Source organism: Mirounga leonina, unplaced genomic scaffold (assembly GCF_011800145.1).
Source record: "Mirounga leonina isolate KUSES-001 unplaced genomic scaffold, KU_Mleo_1.0 Mir_166, whole genome shotgun sequence".
In the NCBI taxonomy this organism is placed as follows: Eukaryota; Metazoa; Chordata; class Mammalia; order Carnivora; family Phocidae; genus Mirounga; species Mirounga leonina.
Genome location: NW_023270418.1, coordinates 28,254,670 through 28,278,277, shown reverse-complemented (window position 1 = coordinate 28,278,277; position 23,608 = coordinate 28,254,670). Strand labels below are relative to the sequence as shown.

General features: G+C 51.1%; 2 protein-coding genes across 6 annotated transcripts in view; one reads left to right on the top strand and one right to left on the bottom strand.

Annotated features, from left to right (window-relative positions):
• Positions 1 to 398: 398 nt before the first annotated feature.
• On the bottom strand, positions 399 to 13,800 carry TKFC (triokinase and FMN cyclase). Of its 5 annotated transcripts, XM_035012960.1 has the most exons (18): positions 11,714 to 12,864; positions 11,425 to 11,540; positions 8,621 to 8,810; positions 7,592 to 7,702; positions 7,336 to 7,517; positions 5,976 to 6,054; positions 5,579 to 5,668; positions 4,793 to 4,827; positions 4,630 to 4,714; positions 4,450 to 4,539; positions 3,785 to 3,901; positions 3,348 to 3,467; positions 3,050 to 3,187; positions 1,845 to 1,951; positions 1,637 to 1,740; positions 1,462 to 1,495; positions 1,268 to 1,357; positions 399 to 963 (listed from the first exon to the last, which is right to left on the bottom strand). In XM_035012960.1, the coding sequence occupies exons 2-18, from the start codon at positions 11,425 to 11,427 to the stop codon at positions 802 to 804; spliced, it is 1,737 nt and encodes a 578-aa protein (XP_034868851.1). In that variant the 5' UTR covers positions 11,428 to 11,540; positions 11,714 to 12,864; the 3' UTR covers positions 399 to 801. The 5 variants fall into 5 exon arrangements, with proteins under 5 accessions (XP_034868851.1, XP_034868850.1, XP_034868849.1 ...); XM_035012959.1 differs by lacking the exon at positions 11,714 to 12,864 and adding an exon at positions 13,741 to 13,800 and having other exon boundaries at positions 4,450 to 4,714; XM_035012958.1 differs by lacking the exon at positions 11,714 to 12,864 and adding an exon at positions 12,907 to 12,983 and having other exon boundaries at positions 4,450 to 4,714.
• DDB1 (damage specific DNA binding protein 1) overlaps positions 13,131 to 23,608 on the top strand; it is a 30,059-nt gene continuing 19,581 nt past the window's right edge. Inside the window, exons 1-10 of the mRNA XM_035012956.1 lie at positions 13,131 to 13,303; positions 14,507 to 14,655; positions 15,868 to 15,984; positions 16,330 to 16,551; positions 18,588 to 18,702; positions 19,593 to 19,690; positions 20,465 to 20,623; positions 21,233 to 21,316; positions 21,909 to 22,025; positions 22,627 to 22,729. Of these exons, the coding sequence (XP_034868847.1) occupies positions 13,243 to 13,303; positions 14,507 to 14,655; positions 15,868 to 15,984; positions 16,330 to 16,551; positions 18,588 to 18,702; positions 19,593 to 19,690; positions 20,465 to 20,623; positions 21,233 to 21,316; positions 21,909 to 22,025; positions 22,627 to 22,729 (1,225 nt within the window). The 5' untranslated portion in view covers positions 13,131 to 13,242. The remainder of the gene's footprint in view (positions 13,304 to 14,506; positions 14,656 to 15,867; positions 15,985 to 16,329; positions 16,552 to 18,587; positions 18,703 to 19,592; positions 19,691 to 20,464; positions 20,624 to 21,232; positions 21,317 to 21,908; positions 22,026 to 22,626; positions 22,730 to 23,608) is intronic.

Below are 23,608 nucleotides of genomic sequence, written 5' to 3'. Positions count from 1 at the left end.
GTGTCGTGCACCGGACTCCACAGCCCCTTCCTGCTTGCCCACCCACCGTCAGTGTTGCTCTCGAGAGACCTGGGGTTTGGCTTGGGTGCAGTTTCTGTTCAACCACCGAGCTTTAGAATGTGGTGATTTCTTCCAGTGTCCCATTTGATTCCCGAAGAATATGTGAATTCTGTTTAAGTTTAGTGTGGAGAAAAACACACCTATCGGGTGTGGTGTGTGTACTGGAAAACAGGAATGGGGAAACAGCCCAGCGGCGCAGACCCTGCCCTTGGGTCTCAGGTGGTAGGGGATGGGTCATGATCATTTTCAACCCGGGGCTGAGGCCTTGTGCCTGGGGCATTAGTGGGCCCACTGGTTCACACACCTGGAAAAAGGTCCCTCAGCAGAAGCAGGAGCTCTTGCTTCTATGTGGTTTTTTATTCGCTTGCTTTTCTACACTCACTCAACGCCAGAAGGCCTTCCACAAAGAGCCTTAAAACTGAATCAGCATGGCCAGTTCAAGGCCATATTGCCACCCAAGGAAAATGCCTATCGTGGAGGCCCGGAGGTGGCTGGGGGCAGAGGGGGTGACCCCCAAATTCCACCTCCGTGAAGAGGGGAAAGGCAGGGCCAAAGTGGTACACGACCCACTCGGCCTGCCGTTCCTGTAGGAATTCTGGAGGCTGGTAGAGGTTCCCTGCTGAACTCAGGACAAGGCCCTGGGGGCCAGCGGTGAGGGAGGATAACAGTTGGAAGACAGGAGGAAGCGACAGTGGTCACCTCTGCACAGCAGTGAGAGAGGCACCGAGGCCCAGGAGGCCCTCACACGCCCTGGCCCTGCAAGGCCTCCAGGATGGCGCGGAGGACGGCTGCGGCTGCCACTGCCCCAGGGTCTGGCTGGTCCAGCCGCGCAGAGCTGATGTAACTGGCTCTTCCAGCTCCAGCTTCCATGTTCTTGGTGGCCTCGGCTGCAGCTTCTGCGCTCTGAGTGGTGGGAGCGTGAGGGCAGGTTCAAGGACAAGCCAGTAGGCCTCCTTCCTCCCATGGGCCCTACACCCTCCTGTCCCAGCCCTACCGGCACCCTAAGTACTGTCACCAGGGTGGAGAGATCACCTCTCGCCTACCTCTAGCAGGGCAAGAGGCTACCATCTACTGAGGGCTTGCTATGTCCTCAACGCCCTGGGGCGCCACGTACCTCAAGCCTCACAGCAACCCTCTGAGACGGGTAATGCTCTCCGTGTTTGGAGGAGGAAACAGGTACAGGAAAGGTATCAACTTGCTCACTCACCTGGACTGCTTTGGTCAAAACTTGCAACAGATTGGCCCCTGGGCTCTTCCAGGCTTGGAGCTCCTGTCCTGCTGCCCACAGGGAATCCAGCTGGACAAGGTGAGGGAAAGGGGAGTAAGGACAGGCGCTGCCACTGAGGGTGGCCCTCAAGGCTTCTATACTGCAAAGAGGGAAGGGCTGGGCTGAATACACACCATGGTCCTGTCCCCTGGAGCAGCCTTCCCGTACCTGGCAGGGAAATAGGATGAGTAAGACTCCCTGCAGGGACTCACTGTGGGGGTGGGGACAGGGCCTGGCTGGGAGCAGGTGACACCATCCACTGCGCCCAGTACCCCCCTTGGTCTAAGGCATGGGCTCTGCAGGGCTCACTTCTGCATGGCCTCCAGGCCGGCATCCATGGCAGCACACCAGGCTGGTAGGTCGGTCTTGGCCTTGAGTGGCTGGGCCGCTGCAGTCAGGAACAGGCCGTAAAGCTGGGGAGGACCAGAACGCTGAGCACATGGGGCTGGCCAGGGCCTCGGCCAGTCCGGGACCCCTCTGGGTCAGCCCTTTGGTCCCAGGGGCTGCTGGCACTCACCGCCCCAGATGAGCCTCCCATTTTCTCCAGAAGCAAGAGGGACAGTTTAGAGAGTAGCTGGGCAGGGCTGGCAGGGGGTGGGCCCTCCTTCAGCCACCCCTGGATGGCTGCAGGCAGAGAAAAATGGTGAACTCAGAGACCCTCCCTCCCATCCGCTCGCGCCCCAACCTCACCGCCAAGTGGAAGGCATGGCCCCTGGCAGAGGCTGAGGGAACCAACCTAGGAGATTGCCAAAGCTCCCCTTCTACATCCCGGGTGTGGTCTGGGGAGAGGTGGGAAACAGGGACTGGCAGGAACCTTGGCCATCACCCAGAAGCTGGGGCGTGCCCCAGACACCCTCAACCTGACCTTCCATGCCTCGCTTCCTGGCTTCATTTCTCCTCCTCAGCCCCGCGCACCGTCACCCTCTATCTCTTCCTGATAGTCCCTGTTGACGGTGTGCCTCCCCCACCCGAACATAAGCCACGAGCCGTGAGGGCAGGGAGTCTGATCTGCTTTGCTCACTGTTGTATTCAGAGCAGCAAGATCAGTGCCAGGCCCGGGGTAGCCCTGATTCTTGACAGAACTATGCTGGATAATTAAGAGCTTTTCATCAGTCTCTGTTAAGCTGAGAAAAACAAGGACAATTGTAGGAGTTTCCCTTGAACCTAAAGTTATTATTCACTGTAAAACATTACTTTTTGAGTCACCTGGCTGGCTCAGAACATGTGACTCTTGATTTTGGGGTACATACATACACACCTACGTAAATACGTATTTTTTTTTTTTTTAAAATTACATTTGGGGCGCCTGGGTGGTGCAGTTGGTTGAGCGTCCGACTTGGTTTCAGATCAGGGCATGATCTGAGGGTCGTGGGATGGGGCTCTGTGCCGGGCTCCACACTTGGTGTGGAGTCTGGGTTTCTCTCCCCCTCTGCCCCTTCCCCCTCACTCTCTCTCAAAATAAAAAAACATTAAAAAGATTACATTTTATTTTGTAATAACAACCCTTCTACATTTGTAGTGTTAGGAGAGCCTTTTCTTAGGAAAAAAGGAGAAAGGGGTGCCAGGTTCTGTGAATGATCTCTCTTGGCAAAATAAATGTTGGCCATTCCACGCGAACACTCGCCATGCTTTTGAAGTTGTTCCGGTTCACGAAATGCCAAAATCTCAGAACCCATGTTCTACACCAGCCCTCTCTGGACCCCAGAGGGACCCTGCACCCACCTCTGGCAGCGCGGCTGTGGGTGGTGCCACAGTCCCCGTCACCGGCAGCACGGTCCAGGGCATTCAGATGCTCCTCCAGGCCCAGAAGGGTGGTGCACACCTGCTCCAGCACGAGGACCACCCGCTCCGAGGTCAAACCTGGAGATGGAGGACAGCGGTGCAGAGGCCCACCCGGCCTTCCCACAACCCACCCTGACCAGTGTGGAAGGTGTGGGTACAAGAGCCCCCGCCTACCCTGCACCCTTCAGAGAACAGGGCAAAGCCCCGGGCCACCTTTGCCAACAGCAGGGCTTGGTACCTCCTGCAACAGTGGAAACGGGGGCCTCCAGAGGCTCAGCAGGGGCGGCCCGGCTCCGCTTCCGCCCAGTCACAGAGACCTTGGCCACGTTAGGCCAGGCTGACGCGGTGGTTTCAGCATCTAGGGACAGCAGGATGACTCGTAGACATGGGTCAGCCAGTCAGGGATCAAGTGGGACCTGGACTCCCCACCTGGCTCCCACCATATCAACAAGCAAGTACCGAATGCCTACTGTATACAAGGGAAGCATGGAGGGTCCCTGGGGAGGATCCTAATACCAACTCCTCAAGTGAGAGCTGAAGGCTAGAGTGTCTCTACAGAGGGTGTCTCTACAGAGGTGATGGTCAGCCCTGATGGGGTGTTGTCTCCAAGTGCCCTGTGGCTCCTTCTGGCCACAAGGAGGCCTGGCTTGGATGACCGCAGCTTCCAGGTCTCACCGATCAGTTTCAGGAGAGGCTCATCCACCAGCAGAAGAGTGAGAGAGATGCCGGGCATCTCCAGGGCTGTCATGAAGGTGCCCACCAAGGCACGGGCAATCTTCACCCCGCGGTCCTCTGCAATACCAGAGCATGGAAGTCCATGAGGTAAGGAGCGGAGGATGGGCACTTATCCTCAGAGCATCAGAGAAAGAAACAGGAAGAGGAAAACAAGGACTTTGGAAGCTAGGACCCTGAGGTTAGTAGGGAGATGGCCAGATTCCCTCCCACCATCCCTCAAGGATGCCCCGAATTACCACATTCCCTGGAGGTGCCCCCTCTACAGGGAAGATGGGTAATTACAAGTCTCCTTTTCTGAGTTCTCACTGGGTGCCAGGCCCTGTGCTAAGTGTGACACGTATGTTTAATCTCATGTAATCCTCATGACAACCCTAAAAGGCAGGAACTACTGTTGCCCCTTCTTCACAGACAAGAAGAGAGGCTCAAGGCACCCAGCAATCAGCTGGTTCAGTGATGGTTTGACTTGGGCTTGTCTGCCCCCACAGCCCCCGCTCAGGGCCATCTCAAGACTCCATCGTGGCTGCTTTTCTTCTGTCCAGCTTCAGAGAGCTGCAGGGAAAGGAGCCCCAGGGCTTGGGGAGGCCCCCTTCTGGTGCGGGGCTCACCTAGAGTGCGGACAGCAGCGTCGGCTATGATGCCCAGTTCCAGGAATGACAAGCCACCAAGGTTGTTGACCATCAGCACCACTGAGGAGCCTGTGGACAGACACAACACCAGCGTGAGACTCTCCAGGCCCCTGCCCAGCGTAGGACAGAAGGCTGGGAGACAGCGTGACAGCCCCTCACCGGATTGCACAGGCACCCGGGACACGCTGGAGGAGGCCGTCATGTGGTCCAACATGAGCGTCACAATCTCATTGGCGCTTGCCATCTGTCAGAGCGAGAGCCAGCATGAGCTGTGCTGGACGGCCTTGGTCCTAGACTACCCGGGGCCAGGGAGTCCACTTACCTTTATCCGGCGCACGCCAGCTTCCCCGTGGATCCCTGTGGACAGATTTGGTCACTGCTGACCCACTCAGGGCCTGGGGACTCACTCATCATGTTTTCCTCAAGGATTTACGAAGCGCTCAGCACTAGCTAGGCGCTGTGGATGTGAGGGGTGTGGGGGATGATGGACAGAATAAAGAAAAATACACAGTCTCCACTCTCTGGGAGCTTATGGCTGGGTGCTGGAGACAACCAGAGCCTTAACTACTTAACTTCTAACTAGTTAAGTAGCTTCAACTAGAGGCAATCACAGCCAAGGCTACCTGAGGTCTCTGCCCATCACTTTGGAAGCATGGGGGGGGAGGAAGAAGGGAGCTGGGTAGCCTCTGAACCGCCTCTGAAGGAAGGGCTGCATTTTGGCAGGGGCCCAAGGGCCCAGGAAGGGCGTGAGCAAAGGCAAGCAGGTAGGTGGGGCACAGAGCCCCTGTGGCCAGAGCCCTGGGTACGGACGGCAAAGCGGGTAGAGATCAGACAGGCTGGGCCAGAAGGGCCTCAAGTGCCCACTTAAAAATACTAATATTGGGGCGCCTGGCTGGCTCAGTCAGAAGAACATGTGACTCTTAATCTCAAAGGGTGTGAGTTTGAGCCCCATATTGGGTGTACAGATTACTTAAATACATAAACTTAAAAAAAACAGAAAGCCTAGAAAAAATACTAAGACCACTTTGGCACCAGCTCCCAGGGCATAAGATGCGGGCAAAACCCAGGGCGCAGGCAGGCCCAGGACAGGAGGTGGCCCCAAACTTACCCAGGCCCAGCTCTACTTCATCCGGTGAGAGCTCAAAGGTGGGTCTGGAGCCAGGGACGCTGCAGGAGGACAAGCTCACTCCCAGGGTCCCTACGGGAAGTGAGGTGTGGAAAGGGTGACTGTTCTGTTCTTGGCGTCAGGCTTTGGGGGCCCTGGCCACTGCAGCCTCTTCACTGAGCCAGGATGCCACATTCATCACCTCCGTGGTGAAGGAGAAACCCAGCCTGGGGACCCCACGCTACCAGTCCCTAGGAACTCCCCCAGGGAGACCTTCCCCCAGCCCCTGGGGAATCACCTGGAAAGTCCTATGCAGCCACAAGGAACCTGTGCCTAGTCAGTCCCAAGGTCAGCCTCAACCTCCCGCCTTCCCCTTCCAAATCCCTGGGCCAGCACTCACCCATGGCCTTGGCAACCGCGCTCACCCGATTTGTGATTTCCTCCAGCCCCATACCTGCCTCAGCCAGGGCACCTGCCACCTGCACCCACAGATAAGAGGAAGGAGTCAGTGTACGGCTCGCGGGGAGGAGACAGGCTGGGCCTGAGTTTCTAGTTGGGAAGAAGGCATCTCGGTACTGCCACATCAGCCTAGCCCACCATATTTAGGGCAGAACAGCGCACCTTCTGTGTTCAAAGGGCACTTGCCTGGAATCTTCAAGAACCCCAATCTGTGGGAGCCAGAAGGGACTTTACAAATGGAGAAACGGGCCCAAAGAAGGGAGGTGACTAGTCCAATGTCACATAGCTAGTTGGGGGCCAGTTTCCTGATTACTAGCCTAGAGCTGGTTCTCCATGGCATATACACTGTGGCTGTCCTTCCCTACTCACACACCCACCTACCGTTTGCCAAGCATTTAGTGTGTGCTAAAAAGAAAAAAGGTGACGGAGTGACAGTCCCTACCCTGGAGGACTCTGAATCTGGGGTGGCGCTGGGGAAACAGACACACACAAACTGAACACTAAATGTGAGGTGGTCCATCACAACAGCATGCCATGTGAGCACGGAGGAGGGAAGCCTCTGCACAGGAGGGACATCGGTGGTGGGCCCTTGCAGAATCGTAGGAGTTAGCCAGGCCCAAGCGGGGCTGGACAAGAAAGGATTTTCATAGCCTTAGATGAAGCACCAGCAATGCCCCAGAAGGAAGCCGCAGCCCAGGCATGCAGTGAACTGGTGTTAATGGAGCCTAAGAGACACGACGGGAAATGAACTTAGGAAGTTGGGGAGCAGGGGCAAGAGTGTGGTGGGCGCCTGACCAAGGAGCCTAGATTGACTCTTGGAACCCTAGAAAGCTTTCAGCAGGCAAACAACCTGGTCAGGTACACATTTTTGAAAGGTATCTCTGGGGCAGCATGGGGAACATACTGGAGGGGGAGGCAGGAAGCAGGTGGGGAGCCCCGTGAGGAGCAGCTGCAGCTGGGTGGGCATGAGCACATGGGCACTGAACCAAGGCTGGGACAGGAAGGGCTCTGAGAGGCACGTGCATTGTAGAGGCAATTCGGGAGTTGGATCACGAGGACAGGGCAACTGGCTGGGTGTGGGGGAAGTAGAGGGAAGGGTCTGGGAAAACGCTTAGATTCTGGGCTTAGGGAGTTGAGGGGATGGTGGGCCTTCCTGGATCAGGGAGTCCTGGGGCAGGAGTGGCTTCCTGGGGCGGGGGGCATGGGCTGGCTGGAAAGGTCCAGGTCCCCGGTGCTGCCTGGAAAGAGAAGGCTAGGAAGGGGGGCGCCGGCCAGCCAGTGTCCCGGGTGGGAAATCTCACCTTGTGTATGAGCACTGTGCCGCAGAGTCCCCGCCTGCCCGCCTTCTTCAGGACTGTGAAAGCACTGTCGTCCCCAATGACCACCATCTCCACAGGGATGCCCTCAGCCCGGGCCTGCTCTCGGGCCAGCCCGAAGTTGAGCCGATCCCCAGTGTAGTTCTTCACGATGAGGAGGGTCCCCACTGCAGGAACAGCCAGCAGGGCCCCATCAGCGCTTGCCCTCCCCACAGCAGCCCCTCCCGCCTGCCAGGATTACCTGTGCCTGCCTGGGCCACTGCCCTGATGGCTGCCAGGATGCTGCCCACCGCCGGGGAGGTGAACACGGCCCCCGCGATGACCCCCGTCAGCATCCCCTTCCCTATGAAACCTGGAGACGGAGCAGATACTGGCTTGGGACCCGTGTCTACAGTCCCCGGGGCCTTCCCACGCTGCTGGGCTTCATGGTTTGGTGAGCCCCGCGGTGGGCTTGGTGCTGAAAGAGCACCTGGGTCACCCTCCACAGACCTTTCCTCGGGAGCAGTCTCCTTGGAGAGGCCTTCCCTGACCTCCCAACGGAGGCAGTCATCACCCCATCCCCAGCGACTCCCTGTTCCTTTTCCCCGCTCTCATCTTTGCTACTTCACTTAACATGCTCTGGAACACTCTCTTTCACTTATGCATTTACCTGGTTATGGTCTCCCCAAAGGAGAACAGAAGCTCTGTGAGGGCAGGCACCTTGTCTTTCTGGTTCACCGTTATATCCCTCGTGCCCCAAACGGTGCCAGATGACGACAGGTGCTCATGAAGGGTGCTTAGTGGATGGATGGATTTGCCGAGGGGGACAGGAAAGGAACAGAGGATACAAAGCCTGGTCCCCGCCCCCCCCAGGAGTTCTTGAGGAAAGCTCACATGCCTGGTACTGAGCAGGAAACAATCCAGGGCTGTCTGTGATGTATGTGGAAATGTGGGGTAGGAATTCAGAAGAGGGATACTACTCTAGGTTAGAAAAGTCAGGAAGGCTTCATGGAGGAGGGGAAGGGCTCAGGGGCCTGGAAAGCCAGGATTCACAAAATCACTGACTCTCAGAGCTGGAAGGGCCCGAGAGATCATTTGGCCCAACCTTGTGTTTTTAAAGATGTAGAGACTGAGGCCCAGAGAAAGACCATGACTGGTCCCAGATGATAGCCTGAGGGATTGAGATAGCGGGAACCAGGGCCTGACCTCCTAGCAGCACCAAGGATCTCCCAGGAGCCCCCATCCACTGTGCCCAGCACCTGCCCCCCTACCTCTGTCCCAGACTACTCACCGGCATGGGCAGGCTCATGGCCAGAGCCCCCACCCGACAGCAGCGCCACCCGGCCCTTGAGGCTGTCCAGGTCAGAACGGAGAGCCACGCGGTGGCCGTGCAGGAGCTGCAGGTTGGGGTTGCAGGCCACCAGACCAGCCAAGGCTTCGTCGGCACAGCCCGCCACCGTGTTCACCAGCTTTTTGGAGGTCTGCAAGATAGGAGCCGGGAGGAAGTTCCAGGCGTGGCTGGCAGGGACACTCCCATCTTGCCCAGCCACACCGCTATGGTTGAGCCCCCTTAGCCATAAGGACTCCAGGGAAACTCCAGGGACATGGCAGTACCTTGAATTGGGCATGACTTTCTCAAGCGGAGGTTTCTGTGAGTTCTCTTAATTTGGGATTAATTGATTAAGAGCAAAATTTATGAAGTGTTTTGGACTACGGCTTAAATTTATCTGGAAGAAGGGCTTCAGTATAGACCAAAGAAGGGAACTGGAGTCCTGAGTCTAGAAAAATTTAATAAAATTAGGGCCCAACAGCCTTCTTCTGTCAAAGGAGAAGAAGCCCCAGCTGAGGCTCCTGTGCCAAGAGAAGGTACGAGACAGGCCCCACACTCCTTTGCTATTCCAACGGGGCCTCTGGTGCCAGACAAACATTTCCTGAGCCTCTCAGTGTGCCCAGTGCTGGTCCAGACAGAATGCTGGTCCTGCCCTTGATGGAAACAGAGAGATCATCTCCACATCCTGTGTGAAGTGCTACACGAGAGGAATGGGCTTGTACCACCTCCTCGGTGGATCCTGGGAGTCTTCGGGAAGGAGAAGCAGGAGTTAGGGAAGTAAAGGGCGTGAGGGGCATGGGGGAAGGCAAAAAGGACGAGGATATTCCAGGCAGAAGGAGAGTATACATCAGGGTCTGGAGGTGTGAAATCATTCGGTGGCCGGGCCAGGAAGCAAGTTAGAATGACCTGAGCAACCAGTGACCACCAGGAAGAGGTGGGCAGGTCCTCACAAGCGGCAAGTGGAACCTGGCCATGGGAAACCTCTGGTGGGAGGGTCTCGGGCAGCTGGCCTGAGGGTAGAGCTGAGTTGACATGGGGTGCAGGCAGAAGTAGACAGCGTGGGGGCTAGAGTGGCAAAGGCTTTGGGTTCTGCGGTCATGGTTACAAGCTCTTGGGCTCAAATCCCTGTCTGCCTCTCACCAGCTGTGATAACTCAGGGAGGACACCTTGTTGTTCTGACCTTTGTCCTACTCAGCAAATCGGGGACTTACTAAACTAGAGTAAAATATACCTGTTGTAGATTAAAAACTGAATAAAAGGCAGTTACTCCTTTTTTCAAGCAGGTTCTGAAAAGGTGCTGCTAGCTGAACGAGGTGTGCAGACCAGGCTGGAACTTCTGCCTCTGTCACAGAGAGAGAGAGACTGGAGCCCAGTAAGGACCCAGAAGGCAGGCTCCTAGCGCCGCCTGGTGGCCCTGGGCAGCTGCAGCTGAGCCAGGTCCTGTCAAGGGGCATTTCCCGGAGGCTCCTACCCCAAACCTGCAGGCACCTGGTTCCCTTGAGCAAATTCTGGCCTTTCCTGGGCCTGGCAGGAGCCAAAGCCAAGCCACCTGCTCTGGGTTAAGGAGAGCAGTCCAGGTCAGCAGGAAGCAAGCGGAATGGTAACTCTGTTATTACTGGCTCTGTTCCCAAGTAGTGACTGAGAGCCAGGCCCAGGGTCTAAGCGCTTTTTGAGCATGTTTCACTCAATATTCCCAATAACCCCGTGGAGGAAAGATTAGCCTGGAGAGGAAACTGAGGCATAGTTCAATGACTTTGCCCAAGGTCACACAGCCAGCAAGTATCCAGGTTGGCCTGGCTCCAAAGATGGTTCCATTTTAGCCTTATCATGCTGCTTTCCCCAGGGGCTTAAGGGAGGCTGAGACTGCTAGAGGTCTTGCCCTAGTAAGGGCATGGGCTTGTGGCTCTCAGAGCCCTCCGGGGACTGGAATATGCAGAGAAACTGTGAGTTGGTCTCAACCTGAAGCCCAGCCTCCAGCGCCACCACCCTCCAAGAATGTATCCCCCCCCATCACCCCTGACAGTCCTTCTGAACCAGAGCCATAGGAGGGCTCGGCGACCAGTGCCAAACCTGGTTCCCAGTAGCCTAAGAGGATGAAAAGGAAAGGAAGTTGATCAGGCACTGAGTGAGGCCCCCAGGATTCTGGTCTGATTAACGCGTTGCAGCCACTTGGAGGCTGGGCCTTAATCTGCCTCACACTGCAGATGAGAAGGCAAAAAAAGCTCAGAGAGATCAAGTCTCTTGTAAGAAGGTCTCTGGTTGGTGACAGGCTGAAATTGGAACCCAGGTCTGTCCAAGGCCTGCTTTGGTTCAGATCTAGTTCTAGAGTGGGCCTGGAGCGATGCTCCCAGGGGCATGCTGAGCCTCCCACAGTGCAGATCCCACCTCTGGGACCAGCCCACACTTGTCCTAGGCTCAGGAACAGGCATCAGATCCCTCATGGCTCCTGGTACAGTGCCTATTACAGAGTAGGTAATTAATAATTGTGCCAATCTAAATGTATGACCGAGACCAGGGCCAGATGGGCCCTGCAGGGACTCAGGAGCTGCAGCCCCGGGCCTGGCTGGGACCAGCTGGGAAATGGAGGGAAGCAGGGATTCTGCCCTGAGAGGGACGATGACGCTGTCTCTTAACCTCTCTGAACCTCAGGAGGCAGCAGCGTCTCTTCGTCAAGGTGTAAGGAACTCCAGCACACCTAGGGCTGGCACCCCCACTGCTCCAAGACCACAGTGTCCTTCCCCTACCCTGGCCCTCGTGGGACTCACCATGGTGGGGAGGCTCTGAAGCACGCTGAGTTCACACCTTCGCACTGAGGCACTGGAGGACGGGCAACCCTGTGGGTGCTACGGGGATCTAAGCACAATGAACGTGGCAGCAGCACCTGCAGAAGGAGGGGAACAGTATGGGCTGCTGGAGGCACTGGCAGCCTACTGGCACAATCACGCTTCCAGGGTCCTGGTAATGAGGGAGCTGCCCCAGACTTTGATTCAAGTCCAAACTCTAGTACGTGCACTGGGGATGGAGAAGAGCATGGGGACTGACCAAGGTTCACACCTGCACCTGGCTGCCAGAAGACAGATCGATCCATGTTGGGCTGCCTCTATGCCCAGGAACAGCACCCCAACTCATCACCAACGGGCAGTTACCCACCGAGTAACTTCATCTCTTACGTGGGCACCATGTGCAGTGAATTAGTTTATGAAGATCTTCACACACTTGGTCTTGGCACTGCACCAGGAAGGAGGCAGCTGAATCTCTGACCCCATTTTACTTCTGGGGACCACACTCAGAGAGCTCTAGTGCCTCGTCCAAGGTCACACTGGTAAGAGCCAGAACTCAAACCCACACCTAGTCTTTCTACAAAGCCTGTGTTCTTTCTAGCGGTAATTCAGTACCCCCAAAGTCAGGCAGAGTCCTTGGTGTGGGAGATCACACAGGTAAACTACAATGACATTTTAGCTCCCCACAGTTCAGCCTTGTTCAGAGGTCTTTTGGGGTCGTCCAGGGTCCTATGCTGGGTCTGCAAGAGAAAGAATCCACACCAGGGTCCCTGCCTAGCTCTGCCTCTGACTTACTGGGGGATCCTAGGTAAACAAATTCCCTGGAACCTCAGCTTCCTCATCTGTAAAGTGGGGTCGCCTTCTCTGTGGCATTCTGAAGGTACTCTCAGCCACGTGGTTCCCCCTTACTCCTAGCAAAGCCTCTCTGGTGTGGAGTGGCCTGGAAATTGCGGGGCTGACTGCTTTCCTAGGCCTTTAAGGGTCTCATCCAGGAAATTCTGATATTGTGTTTGATGGTCAGAATTTGCACAGCAACAGGGGCACGAATAACGCTGGGTAAGTGGCCCAGTGGGTCCTTCAAAACCTGAAAAATAAAACAGTTTATAATGGGAGAGGCGAGCCTCCTGGTGTCCTTCGAGGTGAGGTGGGGTGATCAATCATTCTAGGGTCAGGTGAGGGTACCGGCTGAGTTTGGATGAACTGGGGGTGCTAAGGAGAGGGAGGTCCGGACCTCGGTTCTAGTCTGGGAGGTGCACAAATTGCTGTCAGGCCCCTCCCCCTCTAGACCTCTGCAGTACTTCCGGTTCCAAAAGGGAGAGCAGCCCCGAGAGCTCCCGGAGCAATGGCAGGGGGAGAGGACAGGGTCTGTGGACGGGCGAAGGGCGCGGACCGGGGCTGAGGGCGGCGGGTCGGCTCCGAGAGCGGAGGGGGTGTCCGCGCACCTCCCCCACCCGCTCACGCCCTCACCAGCCACCTCCGTAGCCGCTGCCGCTTCACGACGACCCCCGACGGCACGCCCTCATCCGGGTACTCCGGGCTCTGGCGGTAAGAGACGGGGCGGGGCCTCTGGAGGGCGGGGCCTCCTTTGGTTGGCCGCCTAGGGCGCCGTGAGTCCTCCAAGAGGCCAGGTGAGGCCGTCCCGTGATGCCTCGCGCCCCGGCCGCTCTGGCCTGCAACGTGTCTCTGGGGCGGAGGCAGCGGCAGTGGAGTTCGCCGCGCGCGGGTGGGGGCCCCTGTCTCTTCGCCTGTGTCCATTTCCCTATCGTTGCGCTCGGGTGCCGACGGGCTGTCCCAGACCTCGACATGTCGTACAACTACGTGGTAACGGCACAGAAGCCCACCGCCGTGAACGGCTGCGTAACCGGTGAGGCTGCCAGGGCAGGAGACCCCGCGAGGGAGGGAGCTGGGGGGAACCGAGGCCTAGGGAGGCCCGCGGCCCCTGGGGCGGCCGGGCGGGACCGAGTCCCGGGAATGGGAGGTGCTGGCGGCCGACGGAGCTCCCCCCAGCCCGCGACTTTAAAAAGAAGCTGTCTTCAGCACGCGCCTTTTGGGGAGCAAAAGCTACGCTCGAGGGTCCCCTTTCGTCCTGGGAGGTCACTTGGCCTCGGGGACAGGGGCGGGCCCACTGGGGCAGAGAGCGATGTGTGAGTTGATTGTGCGGTGGTGCTTGGGCCCCCAGATTGGCCTCGTGTGGTTAGGGGAAGGGGCCGTGGTGATGGCGACTTGGAGGGTCAGAATTTTCTTGGGGGAGAGCCTGGGAGGTGCAGGAGGTGGAGGGATGTGAGGAATGCACGCACTCACCCAAAGGAGAGGAGTTCTCTTTGCCCGGGGCTGTTGTTTACTCGAGGGAGCTGCTGGAGAAGAGGGTTCGGGTGGCCCAGCCCAGTGCTGGGTTTGCCTTGTTGACTGCAAGGATTACAAAGGACACAGATGTCCAGAACCCGGGAATAAGCATCATGATCCACATGTTCTCAGCAGAACATGAAGACCTCAAATTTGTATGTTTATGTAAATACTGATCATGATTCCAAAACAAAACTCTGTTGTTTGTAGAGTGGGAAGCTCTGAAGGAGTGTGGACCAGGGTATTGGTAGACTGCGGGGAAGGCAAGAGATGTGGACAAAGCAGTGTTTTCATATAAAGCTCTGAGAATTTGCATTTGTTCTGCTCTGTTTGGTCAAGATTTTGTGAAAATTTAGATAAGGACTGAATGGAGATGTACACTTTTTCTAGCGTCCCTTAATTAGATCTAAGTCAGCCACTGCAGTAGGAAAAGTCAAATTTGAGGGCACAGAGCCATCTAAAAGATTTTCACAGTCATTGTCAGTTGAAGGACATGCTGCTCTTAGGCCCAGTCCACTCTTCTTAGTCTGATTAGGGAAGTAGCTTTCTTGAATGTATGAAGTGAGACTCTTTGAGATGCTGGATTTGGCGAGAAGTTAAGTGAATGGAGGGAGCCAGAGAAATAAGTGAAGTAAATGAGAATTCTGGAGGCATTTAAGTAGAAGTGATAGGATTATTTAGGTACTGCTCTGGCTTCAAAAGTTAGAGGATCTGTTCCTTTCAGGACACTTTACTTCAGCTGAAGACTTGAACCTGTTGATCGCCAAAAACACGAGATTAGAGATCTATGTGGTCACTGCTGAGGGGCTTCGGCCCGTCAAAGAGGTGGGCATGTATGGGAAGATTGCAGTCATGGAGCTTTTCAGGCCCAAGGTAAGTGCTCTGGGTTGGGCCCAGCAACGAGAACTTAGATGGTTTTACGTTGTTTTACACTTTTGCTTGGGGTGGGTGGAGTGAGGTTTAGGAGAGAAAATCTTTTTCTTTTGAATGGCGGGCTTCAATTTATATATATATATATATACGTATATATTTAAGATTTTATTTATTTGTCAGAGATAGAGAGGGAACGCACAAGCAGAGGGAGAAGCAGGCTCCCCGCTAAGCAGGGAGCCCGATGCGGGACTCCATCCCAGGACCCTGGGATCCTGACCTGAGCCAAAGGCAGATGCTTAACCAACTAAGCCACTGAGGCTTCCCTCAATTTATATTCTTGAACAAGGTTCCTAGAAGTAGAAGAGAGTCACTAGGAAAAAATTGATTAAGTTGACTTCTTTAGAAGGGGAAATTAAAGCAGTTTGAAATGTGGGTCACCATACTGATTCAGAGTAGGCTCTAGGTTAGGGCAGTCCTGGCTTTATTCCTTCTTAATTTTAACTTCGGGTATCACCTAACTTTTCAGAGCCTTATTTGCCTGTCCAAATGGGGATCGCAGTATAAAATCTCTGGGTTATTAAGAAGATGAAATGTTTAATAACATAGGAGCTATTAAATCATAGCAAACATTTGGTGTTAACAGTTATCATAGTATTATCATTATTGTAATTCAGATGTTTTCATCCATATTGTTTCATTATATTTTAATTGAATCTGACAAGAACACAGTGGATTCAAAATTTTAATTGTAACCCTTTGAACAAAATATTCACTCTTTGGGGGACTCTGTTAATAAGTAGGTAAGACTTTGTAGATCCATTTTAGCTTGCATTGTTAATCATGTTTTTTTCTCCCTTCAAATAGTTGGGAGATGTTTAGAGGAGGCATTACATTCATCTTTCAGAATTTGAATGGAATGAGTGAGATTAGCTTGAGATGGAAATAGACAAGACATTATTGTAGGTAGGGCAAAGAGATGTACAATCATCAAAGTGCAGACTAGATGTTTACCAGCTTCAGTTCTGGCCTTTTGCACACACCCTTAGGGTGTATGCATCTGATGTGTGTTACCTACTCACTATGGATTTTTCTCTTCAGGGAGAAAAGAAAGTTCTTAAGGAATTTAGCATCCTTAAAGAAAAATGCTTAGAGGCTGGATAGTATTCTTGTTTCAAAAAGAACTTCTTTTGATGGTATTATGTTGGTTTCCAGGGCGAGAGCAAGGACCTACTGTTTATCCTGACAGCTAAATACAATGCCTGCATCCTGGAGTATAAGCAGAGTGGCGAGAGCATTGATATCATAACACGAGCCCATGGCAATGTCCAGGTGAGGTGGCTGCTTCAGGCTGATGAGAGTTTTTTGGATAGAGCTGTCATGACTTGATAAAGAAAATTGAACTGCTGGGGGCTCTCTCTGTGATCAGAGAAACAGGGAGAAAACACTAAGGGTTTAAGCTTTTATGAAGAAAGGAAGAGTCCAAGGGACAGGGCACTAACATTGAGAATTAGCGTTTTGCAAGAAGGTATGCACTGTAATTGGCCTCCCTGGCGTGTCAGTTGGATGCCACTAGCTTTATCACCACCCGTAAAATCATCTTGGGGAAGAGGTGCCCGATGTCCTCTGTTACTCTGAGTGTTGAGATGCTTCCCTAACCCCAATTTTACTTCCCAGGACCGTATTGGCCGCCCCTCGGAGACGGGCATTATTGGCATCATCGACCCTGAGTGCCGGATGATTGGCCTGCGACTCTATGATGGCCTTTTCAAGGTTATTCCGCTAGATCGGGACAATAAAGAGCTCAAGGCCTTTAACATCCGCCTCGAGGAGCTGCATGTCATCGACGTCAAGTTTCTATATGGTTGCCAAGCACCTACCATCTGCTTTGTCTACCAGGTATTGGTAGAGAGAGAGGAGGAGAGAGGGAAAAGCTATGTGGTTTCACATTGTGGGAGTTGATTTTCACTAATTGGACTGTCTGGATTTGGTAGTAGGGTAGGCAGAGAGTGTAATGTATTTGTCCTGAAATGCTTTGAACAGCATAATTAATATGGGTCAGGTTTCAGTTGCGTCTGCAGTGCAGTAGTACTTAATAAGGCAGGAAGCTCTCTGGCGCTGGTAGCAGGTTTTAATCCTGAGATTACATTCTTGTGGACCTTGGAGATTTTATAGGGTGACCCAGTTTATACTTTGTCTGAGTCTCTTAACGGCATGCTATGGGATTATTAAAACTTAGCTGTAGAGAAATGATCTAGAAATTGCCCTTATAAGCAAAGAAAAAAACATCTTGGTGACGTTTACTTACTTATGTCTTCTAAGAAGGGGTTTGCATTTTGTGCAGCACTCACTTTCTGGTGACTTGTTGGCTGTTGACTTCTATTTTAGGCTGTGCCTAAAACTTTAGCAGAGCTGATCCAGGGCAGCTGTTCTCTGAGCCAGATTTGTTAAGTGGGGGGTGGGGTGGCAGAGCATCAGACTAACTTGCTCTATCTTGGTAAAATCTCAGCGTTTTAACAAGAAGCCATACAGCATGCGGTCATTTCACTTGCATATGATTGAATAAATGGTGGAAGGAAACATAGTCCGAGTCCAAGTGCTGTGTGTGGGCACGTTTGGTAGCTGTGTTAAGTATTGGGAACACTGATGTATTTTTGTATATTCCTTAGTGTCACCATAAGTGCTAGAGTTCAGAGGCTTGTTGGGATGAAGTTCAATTGAATAAGGTTGAAATTACTTCAGGGGATTTTGTTTGATCTTGTTCACTGTGCTTTACTGATCATAGGTGAAATAAAAACTTAGAATTTCTTTCCCTTCTTCAGTTTTGTAAATACCAGGTCATTAAAACATTGATGTTGGTTATTCAAGGCTGACTCTGTTCCTAGCCTCAGGGCTGCCAGTTGTGACCCATCTTCATTCCTGTGTGTGTGTGTGTGTGTGTGTGCGCGCGCGCGCGGGTGTGTGCGTGTGCTCTCAGGGGCCCAAATCAAACCCCCAGCTTGAACTTTTTGTGAAGTTCAGTCTTACCCCTGGTCATTGATGGAAAGATCTTTCATCAACTAAAAATGACTATCTCCTGTTTTGTGCCCAAAATTCAAATATGGGTGTAAATATTTAGAGAGTTACTGTGCAAAAGGTAGTCATTATAAGTATGTCAGGAGCTATTAACAGTGATTAAGATATGGCCCCTGCCCCGAAACACAGTGTTGAATTCTTTCCATAACTTCTTAGGCTTTCATCTGGCTGTTGTTGAGGCCGTCTCCCGCTGGCTGATTGCACCCTCCCCGTCCCTGCTCTTTTAGTCTCTCAGAGGTGACTTTGACAGCCTTAGGCCTGGTTTGAGTCATGATTCAGAGGAAGAGGGGGAAGATGGCAGAAGCTTAGCCCACTGAGCCACCCAGGCGCCCCCAAGCAAAAATTTTTTTTAAGTAATCTCCAGACCCAACATGGGGCTCAAACTCATGACCCCGAGATCAAGAATTGCTTGCTTCACCAACTGAGCCAGCCAGGCACCCCTCAAACAAAATTTTTAATCTCTTAGGTGTATATTTAGCTTCTCAATGTATTTTTTTTTTTAAGCTATTTCAAAAATTCCTTGAGGCCATAGAACATGCATATATCTTATAAGTACCCACAGATAATACCTGTGTACGTTGTATTTCCTATGGTGATTAGTATAGTGTGTCAGATTGATTTTTCTAATTCTTAACCCTGTCTTGCTTGGTTGAATTGTTAGAAACAGTAGGTCTGAGTCTCAGTCTACCCAGTCTCAGGCTTAGTTGGTGGCTGTCAACATACAGATGGGTCAGGATAGTAAGGCCAACGTGATAGGATGGTCACATGCTGGGTGGTAGTGGCCTGTCCCTTTCAGGACTCCTTTCCAGTCCAAGCTTCGCCCGTCCTAAGGGCTAACCACTCCACCTTTCCCCACCTAGGACCCTCAGGGGCGGCACGTGAAAACCTACGAGGTATCTCTCCGAGAGAAGGAGTTCAATAAGGGCCCTTGGAAACAGGAAAACGTAGAAGCTGAAGCTTCCATGGTGATTGCAGGTTGGTTGGGGTTTTGGATATGTCCAGGGCCTGTTCCTTACTCTTGTTCCTGCCTCACCTCTGCTCCTTCATTCCAGTGCTCAGGTGCTATTACGCACACTTATTACTCAGCAGCCCTGAGGTCTCCTATATCTAAATGTGCTTTCCTTTGCTTTTCCCATTGCTGTCTTTGGGATTATCTCTTTTTTTATTCCTTCCCAAAAGTATAGCTTTCCTTTATTTTGGGGTAGAGGGGTTAACTATGAACCACTGAGATTGATTTTCAAAGTGGCATGTAGAAATTATTCTCATTTTATTGTTGGGCATAACATTTAAAAACTGCAGGGAACCCACAGAGTTTAATCTAATGTGACTGTTTCGCAGATGAGGAAGCCTGGCCCGAGGGGCTTGCCCATGCCTGTGCCTGACTCCAGGCCTCTGCTCCTTCTGTATCCTCCCCACGACGTTACGTTGTGTGTCTCATTTAGGAGAGAAATTTTAAAACTCTCAAGTGAGAATTGGCTTTTCTAAATGGTGGCCCTGCTAATGGGGGAAATTAAACTAAGGAACAAGGAAGAAAAAAAAAAACTTTGAAAAGGACCAAAGTTTAGGAGAGAAAAGGGGAGGAATGCAGGCAGAAGAGCACAGACGACTCCTCACCCCTAGGAACTCAGAAACACCAAAAGAGTGACAATAAAAATATCAACCAGGGTTAGATAATGCCAGCCTGAAATTTCTCAGACAGCAGTCTCAGTTAAAGGCTATCATGTTCCCTGGACTTTGATGTCTTTTTTAAAAAGAATGATTATCTTAAGGTTTGCCTCAGAGATGGCTGGATCAGTGCCCTTGCTGCTGCAGTGCTTGGCAGGTGCGAAGTGCTGAGCATTCTAATGCTGCCCTCTCTCCCGCAGTCCCAGAGCCCTTCGGAGGGGCCATCATCATTGGACAGGAATCCATCACCTATCACAATGGTGACAAGTACCTGGCAATTGCCCCTCCTATCATCAAGGTGAGCAGCGGTCTTTTACTTTTCCCTCCTGTTTTTCGCCCTTATTCTTAACCCTGCTCCTCTTTTTCTCTCTCTTCGTCAAAGGGATATTTACATATGTCTGTTATACTGTTTACTATGGAAGATACTGTGTTGGTCATTGGGAATACAAAGAGAGACTGGTCTGGTTTTGCTTACTGAGAGCTTGGTTGCTAACTACGAGAAAGAAGTAGTAATCAAAGTAGGTGTACCGTTTCCATCAACTGGGGCAACTTTAAGAAGGGAAGAATTTTGCAAATTTTTTTGAATGTTTTCAGAGCTCAGGTCATGCGAAGGTAACTTAGCAATCAGTTGTATAGACTTAACTAGTCCTAAAAGTTTCAAATCTTAATGTTTCAAGTCATAAGGATTAATACAAAAGTAAGTTAAAGGATAAATAACAAAATCCATGGTATAGCATTAGCAGTGGGAGGTAATTAGTAATAGTGAGGAAATAACAAAATCTGTGATAGTATCCATAGTCCAGTGAATACTTAGAGCTGCTTCCTACTTTCTGTATATTTCTGTGTTCCTGTGGAATAATACATGAATAACCATTTAAGGTATACTGAGTTCCTCAGAAAATTGTCTTCAGAATAAAAATGTCCCCATCTTTAATCACACATATAGTCTTAGCTAAGTGGATTCCTTGCTTGTGAAATGGCTGGGTTTGGTAAAGGGAGTGCCTCACAAGGGTTTGCTCTTTGGTTATGGGAGACATTTAATCTCTAATGATCATGTCTTCCCTCTTGGCAGCAAAGCACGATTGTGTGTCACAATCGTGTGGACCCCAATGGTTCCCGCTATCTGCTGGGAGACATGGAAGGACGGCTCTTCATGCTGCTTTTGGAGAAGGAGGAACAGATGGATGGCACTGTCACCCTCAAAGATCTCCGTGTGGAGCTCCTCGGAGAGGTGGGGCTTGACCCACATCTGTTACGTTCTCCTAGGGGTATAGCGAATGTGGGAATGTGACTCACAGTGTGAGCAGTGTGAGATTTGTGGTACTTAGCACCCAGCAACAACTGGTCAGTCCTGCTGTGGAAGTTGGTTTTTGAATAAGTGAAATGTTGGAGAATCTCACAGACAGCTGGGCACTACCTCAAGCATAAAAAGGAAGAGAAAAAGGATGGCATTCAGAATTAAACATTAATTTAATGCTGATATTTAATTCCAGGAAGAGGTTCCCCCAAAAGTTTAAGAATTATGCAGTGAATTTTAGAGGTTTCTAATTATTTTGAGGAGACTAGAGCCATTGGGATTAAAATGATCGTTTGGGGCAGGCACCTGCAAGATAAAGTGTAGATTTTTCTGACTGTAAGGATGTGATAAATGGAGTCATAAGCTTCAGAGATTTAGGAACGTTTGCTTAGGGTGACCTGGGGATTTGAAATGGAGAATTGTTTCAGGACTCACGGCCACAGCTGTTCATTTTCTTAACAGGTGTTGAGGAGGTGGTAGGACATGTCAGTCTCCCATGGGGTGTTCGTTCTGATGTCTCTCATGCCATTGACTCTCTTTTAGACCTCTATTGCTGAATGCTTGACATACCTCGATAACGGTGTTGTGTTCGTTGGGTCTCGCCTTGGGGACTCCCAGCTTGTGAAGGTGAGAAGACACTTTCTTCTTTTTGGGTACTTTGGTGCCTTCACTGCTTCCTCAGGTTTCTCCTGTGTTTGGAGCCTCGCAGAATTTCTTCAGTTCATCCATGTCCGTACTATGCAGCTTTCTCCTTGGCTGATTTCACATCCTCCCCTGACTAGCTCTTTGTCTTAAAGGTTCATTCAACAGATGTGTCAGGCAAGGTGCTGGATGCAGTGGATACAATTATGAACAAGACCTAGCTGCTACCTTCAAATAGGTCATAGTCTGCTGTGCTGGACCCCCTCTAGAAGACAAAAACTTTGGACCTTCCCTGCAGAAAAATGCTTGCGAGCATTTTGCATTAATTTCCAAACTGCTGCTTTGAAATCCATCCACGGGACTCACAGATTAGAAATTCCTGACTGATTAGTGGGTCTCCTGTAGGCTTGCCTGTAGGCCAACCATGTTTCTTAGTCAGCAGTCCCCTTCTAGAAGCATGCAGTGGAGCACAAGAAGGGCAATCTCATAGGACTGAGAGTTTCTTTTGGATGATAACCATCTCTCTAGGGTGAATCTCTTAAGAGCATTCCAGGACTAACTCTTTTTTTCTTCTTAGCTCAATGTTGACAGCAATGAACAAGGCTCCTATGTAGTGGCCATGGAAACGTTTACCAATTTAGGACCCATCGTGGACATGTGCGTAGTGGACCTGGAGAGGCAGGGGCAGGGACAGGTAAGGGGGTCATCCCAGAAATGAATAGCTGATACGCCTGCCCACTCAAACCGTGTCCTCCTAGACTTGCCTGTTTGGAGTGTGGAGTGCCCACTGAAGTTAACTTTTAGGATCACTCACTAATCCCAATAATGCAAGGATAACTACCATTTATCGAGTGTATCGCTTGGTCTGTGATACAGATCTACATCATCTGTGGTCACATGAGCACCCTAATTAGATAGGAATTCTTGACCATTTCAGAAGTGAGGAGGCTTGGGACTGGGAAGGATCAAGTAACTTGTCCAAGGTCACATAACCTCCAAGTCGCAGGTGTGTCTGACTCTAGATCCTGTGCTCTTTCTAGTAAACTAGGTTCTATGGATGGAAGCCAGCTTGCTAGGAACAGTGGTAGTTGCTTTCTGCTTCTTGGACTCGAACGTCCTGTCCGCTTGGTAAACTTGGGGGCTTGGAAAGCAGCCTCTGTTAAGTGAGCTTCCTCAAACCTAGCTCCACTGAAAGGGTCCTTGGGATTAGGTATAGCTTGTTTATTTTCTGGGCATCGGTATGATGGCCTCAGGCTCTGGAGGGAGGTATTTAGAAAGCTTTTCTCTGCTTGCAGCTGGTTACTTGCTCTGGGGCTTTCAAGGAAGGTTCCTTGAGGATCATCCGGAACGGAATTGGAATCCATGAGCATGCCAGCATTGACTTACCCGGCATCAAAGGTAACCCTTTGGTAGACATAGGATGCATATCGTATTCAAGTGACCTTGGCCTTTGGCCTCATGTGTTGTGAAGGCACGTGGGTGGGAGCTAGAGGAAAGCAGGTCAGATGAAGAGTAAAAAAAGTCATAATGACAAATAAGTGGTAGAAGCTTAAACATATTTAAAAGTACCAGAGTAAACTTGATTGACCAAAATTGGATCATGGAGTAGAGAAATGGAAAGTAAAAGTTTGTAAGTTAAATTTAATGTTTTTGTAAGGGAACTGATAGAATTCCTGAAAAAAGAGGAGACTGAGAATATCATACAAAGGTGTAAGTGTGAAGTTATTAACTTCTAGAACAAAAATACATAGTTAAATTCCAGGAGAACTATAACAAAAAGATCAAAGGAAGACTACGTAGTGGAAGACTTTTATGATGTATAAGTAGTAGACACGACTCAGGATGATACGAAATCTGCACATGTGTCTGATATATCTGACATGTTGTATCAGTAAATGTGAATGGGCTAAACTCACCTATTGTAAGAAAAAAATGATCCGATTGAATCATAAAGTAAAACATAGGGTACATCAGAAAAAAGTTATTTAGACTATCAGAAGATAAGAGGATGGGAACAGATAAAGAAATAGAGGTTTATGAATTAGAAAGGAAGAGATGATAAAAGTACAAAATCTAGGAGAATCAACTGAAAACTAGACAGTGAGAGTTCATTAAGGCAGCAGGATATAAAATTAATGTACTGAAATCAGTAGCATTCACATGAAAACACAGTCCGTTTGAAGGTATAGTGGAGGGAAGGAGCTAATTTACGATAGTAATAAAAAGGCAAAATGCCAATGAATAAATTTTATTTTAAAAGATGCTTATTTGTAAAAA